At 39.7% G+C, this 12593-nt stretch overlaps 1 protein-coding gene across 1 annotated transcript in view; it reads right to left on the bottom strand.

Annotated features, from left to right (window-relative positions):
- Positions 1 to 4807: 4807 nt before the first annotated feature.
- LOC148048126 (cytochrome P450 2C20-like) overlaps positions 4808 to 12593 on the bottom strand; it is a 34875-nt gene continuing 27089 nt past the window's right edge. Inside the window, 5 exon segments of the mRNA XM_087708243.1 lie at positions 4808 to 5073; positions 5196 to 5337; positions 5609 to 5796; positions 8130 to 8271; positions 12385 to 12561. Of these exon segments, the coding sequence (XP_087564369.1) occupies positions 4874 to 5073; positions 5196 to 5337; positions 5609 to 5796; positions 8130 to 8271; positions 12385 to 12561 (849 nt within the window). The 3' untranslated portion in view covers positions 4808 to 4873.

Here is a 12593-nt window from a genome sequence, read left to right as displayed (position 1 = left end):
CCCCCCCTGCGATGGATCCATCTATCTGGCAAAAGACAATAGGGGTTTTTAAAGTTTTCAACTTGAGGCCCAGTTTTTCCACCATAGCAGGATTGATCATTGAGAGGGAACAGCCTGAGTCAAGGAGGGCTGGAAGGCTTTCAGACCCCCCATCGGGCAGAACTCTCAATTCTATGGGGATTAGCATAGGGCCTTTGTTTGAACTCACCCAGCGAGGCGAGGCGTGGTCATCAGAGTCATCAGAGGAGCTGGTGGAGACATCCGCTTCTCCCTCCAAAGCCTGGCCGAATTGGGGTGTGTGTGGAATCAACGGCGAATGCAGCTTCTTTCTTTTTCTTATCTGAGGTCTTTGTGGATTTCCCCTCCCGTTTGGAAGGGGTTAGGGTGGTCGTGGGCAGCTGGGCGCGGCATTCAGGCACTCGATGGCCGATTTTCCCACAACGAAAGCAAGCAAACGGCCTGGATTTTCCAGAGGGGCCTCCCCTCCCTTCGCCTCTGCCTCCGAAAGGGGTTTTGCGGCTTGGGGGGGAAGATTTCGCAGCTTTGTCCTTTTTCTTCTGCCTCTCCTCCTTAGCACATTTGAGTCTCATTAAATCCAGTTCAATGTCTGCCGCGTTTTCAAACCAAACAGTTAAGCATTTGGGAAGGTGGCGATTAACACATTGTTGATAAATATGTTCATCCAAGCCCAAAGCAAATTTGTCCAAAAGGGCTTCTTCACCCCATCCCCTCATGTAATTACATAGGTGTTGAAACTCCTGAATGTACTGGGACACTGGCCTGTCCTCCTGCACGAGGGTCATAAATTTCAGTTTGCCCCGTTTCTCAGTCAGGGGGTCATCAAACCATCTCTTGAAAGCTCCCATAAACGCATTGAAATTCCTCAGGAGGGGGGAATTTGATTGGTGTAAGCCTGTTCCCCAGTCAGAGGCCTCTTCGTCTAATGCAAGCAAAACCATGCGTATTCTCATGGTATCTGATTCAAAATCGGGCCCATAGATTTCCATGTAATTATAAACTTGCATGATGAAAGACCCCGGCTTCTTAGGGTTTCCATCATATTTTACAGGTAATGGGGGGACTTTAGCCATTCTGCGTCTTCTGGGGGGTGGGGCCCCTGGTCTGGCAGCACCCCTGGCAGGGGGGGTGAAGCTGCTCGTGGGTTTTCTTGCTCCCATCCCCTCTCGGCCTCTTCACCCTCCCCAAATCTTTGCCCAGAGTACCTCTGTTCCAAGTAATCAGGTTGATCTCTTTCCTGGGGTCTTCGTTTGGCTCCCGCCTCAAACGGCCTTTCCTGGTGTCTTCTTCTGCTAACGGCCGCATCCCAGTTTGCCCCCTCCTCTCTTTGTCCCATCGACAAAGACCAACGGGGGGGGGGACTAGCAGGGCTCGATATCTCCAGCTGAGCCAATTCTTCAGGAAACAAGATATCAGTGGGTTCTTTGTCCTTTTCTCCATCGCTGGCTGGCAAAGACATTTTTTTCCCTGTTCTGTCTCCTTGAAATTTTGCACCTTCCACGGTAGATTGTAGTCTCCTGGAAAGGTGTTGTTGAGACTTCGCTAACTGTCAGCTCCTCTCCATTAGTTAATTAGGAAAGAAAGACCACGAGACTCCATGCGTAGAAATAAAATGTACTTTTACTAATTAAGAATGGTTAATAGGCAATGCATACCGAAGTCTGATTAATTAGGCGCGAAAGCAGTTGATATATAGAATAGCCCATTCCCCACCCCTTGGCATCACAGTCCCAGTCCAATCATAAGTCTTCCAAATGTCAGGTGCAAGATAACTTCAAAAGGCATCATGAAGATGGAATGTCAGTGCCGTTAGACCTGGTGGGAAACACCCACGCATGCGCAGTCCGATCAGTCGGTGAATTCCAGAACCTTCCACCAGCACAATGAGTAACCCCTCCCAAATACCATGCCCTCCCTTCCCGTTTCATGGCAGCTGAAGCGATAGCAAAGCAGAAGCTGACATCTGCACTGTAATCTGAATGTTTCCAGAGAAAATGAGGTAGAAATCAGGATAAGGAGACATGACATAATCTGATGTCTTTCTATTTTTCTCCAATTCTCACTTGTGGAGTGTTGTGCCATTTTCCTATTTGAATCGCTTTCTCTCAGAATCTGGAATGATAGTTCTGCATTGCATTTCTTTTTCTACAAGAATTTTGGTTAGCAACTCTGTTTTCCCTTCTAGATTTTTATTGAGTTTATTTAATCAATATCTTTTTCATTTTGGAATGATGATTCTTCAAGATTCCTAACAGAAACTTATTTTTCCATTTCCTGGATATTGAATTTACTTCTGAAAAATGCAGATCAAATTTTTCACTTATTTATAATCAGACATATTTTTAAAATCATCCTTCCAGATTTTGCTGTAGTTTTGCAAAATGCGAGAACACCACCAGAAGATTAGGTTTAACAGATTATCAGAGTTGGAAGGGACCTAGTAGGTCATCTAATCCAACGACCCCCCCTCCCAAGCCCAAGCAGGAGACCCTACGCCATTTCTCACAAATGGCAGTCCAATCTCTTCTTGAAAGCCTCCAGTGATGAAGCTCCCACAACTTCCAAAGGCAGGCTGTTCCATTGGTTGATTGTTCTCATTGTCATTGTTCTATTCGCTCATCGTTTATGAAGATATTGAAGAGTACTGGTCATAAGACGGAACCTTATGCTACCCCACTACTTACTTCCCTCCATGTAAATGTAGATCCATGAAGGACTACTAGTTGAGTACAGTTTGTCAGTCAGTTACGAATCCATCTGGTGGTGATGCTATCTATCCCACTTTTTTCTAGCTTACCAAGAAGTAGGTTGTGGTCTACTTTGTTGAATGCCTTGCTGAAGTCTATTATGTCCACAATATTTCGCTGGTCTACTAATTTAGTCACTATGTTGAATAATGAAATAAGATTGGTCTGGCATGATCTGTTTTGTTTTGTTGCAGTGCTATGAGCAGACAAAGCAACACAAATTATGTTTCTATGGTTCAATTTCAATTTTTCATTGGGACTTATATCTGCAGTGTTCAGCCTAGTCATTTGATTTATCTAGAAAAAAGCCAGGCACATTGATCTTTTGTTATTTGCATTTCGCTGGATTTTTCCTGCCATGTAGAAAAAGACCTACATGTACACCATATTAATGTTAATTGCTAACAAAATGCATATATGTTGTAAAATGGATATTTGTTCAGGATGAACATGGCAAAAGATTCTCTGTTATGGAATATTCATCTTTTTAATCTATTTTTAAACATAAATTGGGATTTCTGCTAAATTGTTTTTAATTTATATTTTCTTATATTGATCACACACACACACACCACAAAGGAATACTGGGAATCCAAATGCTGAATAAGGAACAGATCTGGAGTCAGATAGTTGTTTTCCAATAGAAGTTCAAAGACCGGGAAACAGCAGTTCGATACCCACTGATGCTTGGGTGGCTAAATTAGGGGCATTAGTTGCTTTTTCTTTTTGAGCAGGCATGCTGATCATCTTTGCTCTGCCCTGAGTCACTGTTGGCATGGTTCTTGAGCTATGTGCCCACCATAATCTGCCCCCTCATGATCTGAGTTAGAACACACATATACAAACACACACACACACACACCACATTGTTCTGCTCATTGTCATCTAGAACAATCTCAAATGTTTAATTGCTGACCATCTCCTCAGATCAACAGGACATTTCATCTGCCTCTTCTGTTTCTGTCTCAGAGAATTTAGAGAGGATCACAACAGACCGGGGGAGGGGGGTCATCGCTTAACAAGTGCCTACACCAAAGTAGATGTGAGATGGTACAGTGAGTAAACTGAGGCTTCTGGGAGAAGAACTGGAGACCCTCAAACATTTAATATATGGACTTGAGGCAGTTGGTCTCTGATTTGAGAACAACCTGGTTTAATTCAAATAATTTAAAATTTAAAAAAAGCTAGCAGAAAAGAATAAAAAAAGATCAAAAATTAATTTGATCAAGGCATCAAATTGAATCGGAAATATTTTTGAAGGGTATTTGTTTTATTTTGGTCAGGTTTTGACCATCATCAAATATTATAATCACAACAAGGATATACTTGAGGGCATTCTGCATAATATATCTATTTAAGAGTCATGTAATTGGGTTGTTGATTAATTCCATTTTGTAGGCAGAATCTCCTTGAGTCAATTTATTTGCTTTTTTACAGGATATTTTATCAGTAGAGGACAAAAAAAGAATACGAGCCCTTTGAGTTTAATCCAGTTAAAAATGAAACAAAATTTTCTTAGGAATGGCTTCCATTTTGAAATCCTAAAATGTATTTTTTGCAGTTTGTACTTCTGGAACCATTGATTTTCTGAAATTATATGTTCTAATTCTTTATTATCCACAGTAATAAAGTTATTTATGAGAAATTAGATATAGTAAATATTATAGTTCAATCAGATACAATATTCATTCTGTCAGTCTTTAAAACAACCATTAACTGTCAACAGAAAATGACTCAATCTTGCATTTAGCCAAATTGTACTAATGCAAGATCTTCCTTGTTACTTTCAAATATAGATTAGTCCACAACATCAATTTGTGATAATACTTCTAACTGAGACCCTTGCATAGTTAAATCTACAGTATAGATTAGATATTGAAAGCCTCGTGAATACCACTTGCGGGTGGGGGGGGGGAGAGCTATTAAGTATTTCAGAAGTATTGTTAATTGTGCTAAAATATGTCATCAGATAAGAGGTCAGAATAGCTACCTTTGCTATAAAAAGTATTACATTTGTATTCCACATCATCTTTAAGATTGCCTTTAAATGTAATAACCATCCCACATGCTTTATTTTAGTATCTATTAATGTGGGTGCTTTCTCCTAATTATTGACCACAAGTGTCCACTGAACGTTTAACAGCTCGTATAAGGGGATATTGATTATTTCTGAAGTCCATAAACAAAGACATTACATCTGTATCTTTGGTGTCCCCAACCAGAGAGAATGTGAAATTCTGGAGCAGAGTGCTGAAGAACAGGAAGAGCTCCATCCTAGCCAGGGCCTCCCCTGGACAGGCTCTCTTCCCTACAATAGCAATGAAGAAAACAGAGGTTATTTAGGAAGTACTTGCTGGAACTGTATCTGATAAAAGACTAAGGTGGATCAGGTAAGCATATGAATTTGCAATACAATCCAGAGGCTTGGACCTGCTGAGAATGGCATGAAAGCATCCTTTTTCTTGAACTGCCCGTTTTCATCCAGAAAATGATTGGGATTAAATTTCTCTGGAGTCTCCCAATGAAGAGGGTCAAAATGTACAGAGGTGAAGACTGGCACAATAGCCATGCACTATAAGGAGAGGAAGAAACAGATGCCATTAAATGATACTATTTCTTATTGAGAAGAAAGTGCCTTTGCTTTCCACTTGCCTAAAATAAAAACAGGCAGTGACTAGCTATCTGCTGAACCTTGAAGAATGAAGAGGGAAGGAATATATATTTCTTTCAGTACATATTTCTCTAAATTGCTCTTTTATTCAAATTACCTCTCTTCTCAAAGATCTAAGTCATTCTTTCCTTTCTTCCCTAGAGAACCTTCTTAAATACTTGTATCAACATACCTTGGGAATAGCGTAACCATGGAACTTTGTGTCACAAGTTGTTGCCCGTGGGAAGGTTTCAAGGGTCCCTTTCTGATATCGCTGAACCTCATGAACAAAGGAGTTTGTGAAAGGCATTTTCAATTGGTCTTCCATGCTTGGAGTGCGATTTCTACCAACAACTTCATCAATCTCCTGTTGCACTTTAGCTGTGAGAAGAATAGATTGAGATGATATTGGCAGATTTTGTCATGTGAGCACATGCAGCCATTTGAATAGAAATATATGTTCCAAAGCACATTGAGGGAAAATGGTTCTAGCCAGGACAATAGCTTCTCCTCAAAGTCATTTCTCAGTAGATACTATTTCAACTTTTCTAGTGCAAGATGAGATTCATATTATTTGAATCTCTCTGTTGTGGTTCTCTGGTAGCCTGCGGAGCTGGCAGCAGAGTTGGACAGTGAGGAAGTATGAGAGGAACATGGGTGAGTCTTGGAGTCTGGGGAAGGCTCAGATGAGGGCTCTTCGTTGGAGGCAGGGAAGGGGGCCAGGACCATCTGGTAGTTATGAGCTGCCTTCGGAGCCTGACATCAGCGAGTCAGAAGAACAGTGTGAGTCGTATAATCGGTTCAAGCTCTGAGAAGTCCTGTTTGACTCTGTGATACGTTTGACGTTGCAAAACTAATTGGCAATTAGATCTCTGGCAGTGTTTCAAGGGAGATAAAGATGGATGCTTATCAATTTATCCTGAAAGACTGCAGCAACTCGAGCAGACGTCTTTCAGACTCTTTAGACTGTTTTTGAATCATTATGGGCTATGAATGACTATAATTCACAGCCATTTAAATAAAAGAGGGATTTGGGGACTAAGATTGTGATTTATGCTTTCTCAGGAAGCCTAGGTCAAAACACTCTGCGCCTTACTAGATATCTTGAGTGGCAGTAAACAGAAAGCATTTCTGTGTGGGTTTTCTGAAGTTTAGAGTCTTCACCAAAAAAGAGGATAAATAGTAGTCAGGAGTAAAGATACAGTTCTTAAATTAATTTCCTAAACTGCTATTATATATACATTAATATTTACACCAGCAGCAAACATTCATTCCTCCAAAAACCATGAGCCCATTTTCAAAAAGCTAGTGGTTTCATCTATAATTAATCAAGCAATTTTGGGTGGTATCATGAATTAAGATTAATTATATTCTGTAACAATATTTATTATTTTTCATCTATGTCATAATTATACATTCCTGTTACCATTGTCTGAAACAGTGTATTTCAAAATGTTGGAGATGATGACCTTGATTTAAAAGGAATGTTCATTTATATTATTGCAAAAATGATCCTCAAGAAAACCTATACTAATTTCAGTCATGCATACTAAGATTTCATACAGCAAGTATTAAACTATTGCAATTGGTTGAATGGTCTATGGCAGTATGGCAGAAGTGGTATTCAACCAGTTCTCTCCGGTTCGGCGGAACCGGTAGCGGCAGCTGCAGGAGGCTCTGCCCACCCACCCCAATGTAATATGCGAGAATTGCACATGTGCAGTGGGAATGCGCAGATGGGGCACATGCACTCACATTTGTGAGGGAAGGTAAGTGAATCCAACTGCTGCTGTATGGGTGGAAAATTTTTGTTACAGCATTCAATCACTTGTCCTAAAGATACTTTTTTCAGGAGGCAATTGGACTGTCTTGCTTTTTCTGTGAAAACATTTTTCTTCTCATCCAAGAAGCTTCTTCAGCTCTGACTGAATGGTGGGTAATGGAAGAATTTATTTTCCTTGCAGACAGCTAGTCATTTGCATCCTTTTGGAGAGTCATTGAGCTACTTGGAGCTTGTCTGTGTCCTCAGGGTCACCTAAATAGTGCAAATGGTACCTGTAGTCTGCATTTTTTTCTGGATGAATGGATTTTCAGAAAAAGTGCAGATTACAGGAACCATTTGCACTAGTCAGGTGACCCTGAGAACACACAGATAAATCTCCAAGTGGCCTCAATGATTCTCTAAAAGAATGCAAATGACCAGCTGTCTGCAAGGAATATAAATCCTTCCATTCCCCACCATCCAGTCAGAGCTGAAGAAGCTTCTTGGATGAGTCTTGAACGAAAAAACAAGAAAGTCCAGTTGCCTCCTGAAAAAGCACTTTTGGGACAACCATGACCTGGATGACTTAGAATCTCCATAGACATTCAATCACTCCTGCCTCTTTTTGATCTAATCAATACCAATTAACTAGAATTGTTTTCATAAAATCTCAAGATTTGATGGGAAACCCATTTATTTCAAGGGCATGTTAGCTAGATTGGGAAATCTTTGAAAAAATCTATAAGAAGACAGTGGAAAAAACTGCCTAAATATTCCTAGGAAAAATGCAGAAATCCAGCTGCAATGAGTTAACTTTACTCAACTCCATCTTTACTTTCTTTTTTCTTTAAAAATATGTTTTCTTTAAACACCATCATTTCTTTCTTAGCATTAATAGTGGCAACCCTAGGAGTACCAACACAATATTATACATTTGTGGGTATTTTTATACCTTGAAGATGTGGCAATTTAGCTATCGCTAGAAGGCTGCAAAGCATAGCTTCGCTTGTGGTTATGGTCCCAGCCATAAAGATTCCAAACACAAGAAACACAAGATCTTCAAAAGTGTAGATACCCTCAGTTGAGTTCTGCTCCTAAAAAGAAAATGGAAAGAGAAACAGAAGTATTAAAAAATATATACTTGGAATTGAAAGGAGTCAAAGCTACAGGCTTGCTTCTACTCCACTGTTTGGAATATTTTTGAAGATACCACTGCGGACTTGGATGAACTCACAGATACTGTAACATTATATGTCAGTTACTGTGAAGACCTATGTATACCGACTAGGAACTTGCAAATATACAGTAACAATAAACCTTGGTTCACAGCTAAACGTAAGCAGCTATGTCATCATTCCAAGGAGGAAGCCTACAGAAAAAGTGATAGAATGCTGTAAATCAGGCCAGAAACATATTAACAAGGGAGATCAAAGAAGTAAAAAGAAACTACTTTGAAAACCTAAGGAATCAGTTCTCAACAAATGAACCAGCAAACATGTGGAAAACTTAAAAATATCACCGGTTGCGGCAAACCTCCTTCCAAGGCTGAAGAAAATCAACAACTGGCAGATGACCTGAGTGTATATTACTGCAGATTTGAAAGGAAACTACAGTCACCTATCTCCACAACCCTATCACAGCAAAAACACCCAAACCTCCTACAACTGACCCCATCCCATTGGGTTCACAAGCCCTGGTGATCACAGAAAAGGAAGTGCAAGATCTATTTCACAGACAGAAGCCAGAAAAAGCACCAGGCCCAGACAAGATAACTCCCTCTTGCTTAAAAGTCTGTGCTGAACAATTGGCCCCCATCTTCAACCAAATCTTCAATAAATTACTAGAGATGTGCCTTGTTTCTTCTTGCTTCAAATGCTCCACTATCATTCCAGTGCCGAAGAAGCCTTCCATCAAGGAACTGAATGACTACAGACCAGTTGCTCTAACATCTGTAGTTATGAAAACCTTTGAAAGGCTATTGATGTCCCACTTGAAAACCATCACGAATTTGCTGTTAGACCCCTGCAATTTGCATACAGATTGACAGATGATGCTGTCAATATGGCTCTACATGTCATCCTACGATATGTTGAATCTCCAAAGACCTACACAAGGATCCTCTTTATAGACTTTAGTTCAACATTCAATACCATCATACCGGACATTCTTCTAACTAAACTAAATCAGCTAGCAGTACCTGAACACACTTGTAAGTGAATCACAAGCTTCCTAACAGATAGGAAGCAGCAGGTGAAGCTAGGCAAAATCACATCAGATACCTGTATACCTAGCACAGGAGTCCCCCAGGGCTGTGTGCTTTCTCTCCACTTCTCTGTACCAATGTCTGCATCTCAAATGATCCATCCGTTAAACTACTGAGGTTTGCAGATAATACAACAGTGATTGGTCTCATTGGGTATGTTGAACAACTAGCCAGCTAGTGGTGTGACAGGAACAATCTGGAACTAAAAATTGTAGAAATACTAGGCTTCCGGTTTGAGGTTGCTTGCTGACGGGAGCTGATTGTTTCGGCTCCAGAATCCTGGTCACGTTTAACTGTCAGATGAGCCATCCATCAGCCATCTGACAGCTTGTTTACCTTATTTTTCAGGCCAAGGAGATAAGGTGAGCTTTGTGCCGGGCAACATGCCAACCAATTCTCGCAGATTGTCTCTGTGAGGGGGGGGGAGGCCAGCCGACGGCAGAATTGTCTCCGTGCCAGGAATTCCTGCTGCATTAGCAGCACAAAGCAACACTCAAATCCTCAGAACAAAACTTGATTAGAGTCCAACACAAGCGGACCCTGTACATGTGGACTTTTAATTGTTTGTATTAATCTTTAGCTTCATTTTTTTGTTTTTACAAGAATTCCTTCTGATATCTTACTTGCTAAAGAGATATTCAAAATGGTGCCGAGGAGCTTTGTAACACTGTTTGAGCTTTGAATTTCTACAGAGTTTAAAACCTCAAAGGGAGGGAGTGATTTAATATTAAATTAATCAGTAACAGCTGCACAATTGACCAGCACGGACTTATTAATTGGTTGAAGAAGGTTAAAACTCAGAATGGCTTCTAAGCAAAACCCTATTCAAAAACTCCCCCACCCCCCAGCTTCAAAAGTTCGCCTGCCCCTGGCACGAAACCACAGTCTTTACTTCCTCCCTCCACAGAGGAGCCACTGACTAAACAATTTTTTCAGAAGGAATTGGCTGAAGCATTTAAAAATCATGTAGCTATGATGGAAACAAAACTTAAGGAGGAGATATTTGTTGTGCATAAAGAACTGTCTGATAAACTTGAGACTCGGGTTCAGAAGATCAGGGATGATATGTTGGGGGTTGTTAATTTGTTAACAGAATATGTTTCGGAAATTGAAGACAGGTTAGAAGATCTTAATAATGCTAATACTAATTTGGTATCAAAAGTCGACGTGGTGCAACAAAAAGTTGGAAATGCTGAAAAAGAAATTATTATGTTACAGTATAGACAAATGGAGTTTGCAATAATAATAAGAGGTTTGCGTGAAAACAATCAGGAGAACTTGAAACAGGTTCTTTTAGAAGCTTTCGATAGTCTGTTGGGAAGGCCAGGGGGGAATTTTGATTGGCAAATTGATAAAGTTTATCATGCTAATTCCTGGCTGGCGAAACAGAAGCAGCTCCCACGGGACGTTGTGTTATACTTTACTACAAGAGACATGAGGAATATGATATTGCAAGAGTCCTATAGAACCAAGCTTCAAACTGGGGGTCAAGAAGTGACTGTTCTGAAAGAGATACCACCTCAAATGCTAAGATCCAGGAAAGACTATGCTTTTTTAGTCGAAGAGCTTAAAAATTGTCAGTTACAGTTCAGATGGGAGGCACCAGTTGGGCTATCATTCATCTTTGAAGGGCAAAGATACTTTCTTAAATCAGTATGGAAAGCTCGAGATTTTTACCATAATATCTTGAAGGCCGGACATCCTGCCCCACCTATACCTAGAGAAAGAGATCAAGAAGGACAAGATAGTCAGCAAACTACACAACCATCAACAAGAATGGATCACCCTTCTCCCTCAGAAGTACAAGGCGCCAAGGAACAAAGCCAAAACTGTGTGATTACCAGACAAATGGATCAACAATTAAAAAAACAACAATCAACTAATTACCAATTATTTGTCTTCTAGGGTGAAGAAGATAAAGATATGTGCCAGAGTTTTATCAAATCATAATCCAGTTTGGATGGAGTTGGAAGGGGTGACACAAGCAAGAAGGTCTTGGAGATTGAATGTAAATTTATTTAGACATGAGAAATATACTAATGAATGTAAAAAATTGTTAGCAGAATACTTTGTTTTTAATATGAATAAGGGTACATCTATGGAAATTGTATGGGATGCAAGTAAAGTGTATATGAGTGGAGCTTTGATAAATCTAAATAGATTACATAGGCGTAAAGAAGGGGTAGAGTGAATAGAACTGGAAGATGAAATTAGGATTATAAAAAATGTTTTTTTTAAAAAAAAGGGGGGGGAAAGTTTACTCCTCAGTTATTTTTGTAAGGTATAATTACTGAATGTACAGCTGTAGAGATTAATTTGACTTTGCACTTAATATCTGTAGTTAGATTGTTGGTGGTGCAATACTGAAAGAAGGAAGACTTGCCTGTAATTCAAGAATGGACACTGAAAGTCACAAACTTAGCCGAGATGGCTAAAATACCTGCATATCTTAAGCACCACTTAAACGAGAGATATAAATGAGACTGGGCAAAATGGATTGATTATATACAAAATAAATATGGATAAACGAGATGGGGAAAAATGGATTGATTATATTCAAAATAAATACGGGACTAAGAAATTCCAGATAGCTTATGATCAAGATCAGGACTGATATAAATTGTTTAAAGTTAGTTTAGCAAGGAGGAGCTAAGCTCAATTCTGTTAATATGGCTCTACATTTTTTGAAGGAAAATTCTGCTCTCTTAAAGTTAACAGAGTTCATTTCTATTGTTTGACCTAACTTTCAGAATTGAATGGATATCTTTAGCAACAGTTATGCCTGGAGTAGTAATATGTGCCAACAAATGGCAATGAAGGGATTGTCCAAAAGTAAATAAAATTGGAGGGGAGAATAAATATTTCCACACTTCATCATATAGGATAAATTAGTTCCATCTTAGATGCATTTAAACAATTATTCAGATATGGCATCTATACATACCTTCTCCACTCTAAGAAGGAAGCAATCGATATAGTCACGCAGATTTTGGGGATCCAATGTCTTTTTGTGCAAATCCACATTCTCACGGATATAATCACAGATCTTTTCAATGTTAGCAAAAATGCTTTGGTGTGGCCCAGGAATGAATGTCACTGTTTTTGGAAATGTATTGTATACCTGTAACAGAGTTCACATGAAATACTATAGCT

Source organism: Thamnophis sirtalis, unplaced genomic scaffold, assembly GCF_051295495.1.
Source record: "Thamnophis sirtalis isolate CommonGarterSnake01/CBP01778 unplaced genomic scaffold, rThaSir2_p1.2 scaffold_3, whole genome shotgun sequence".
Classification (NCBI taxonomy): Eukaryota; Metazoa; Chordata; class Lepidosauria; order Squamata; family Natricidae; genus Thamnophis; species Thamnophis sirtalis.
This window is presented reverse-complemented; position numbering and strand designations above follow the sequence as displayed.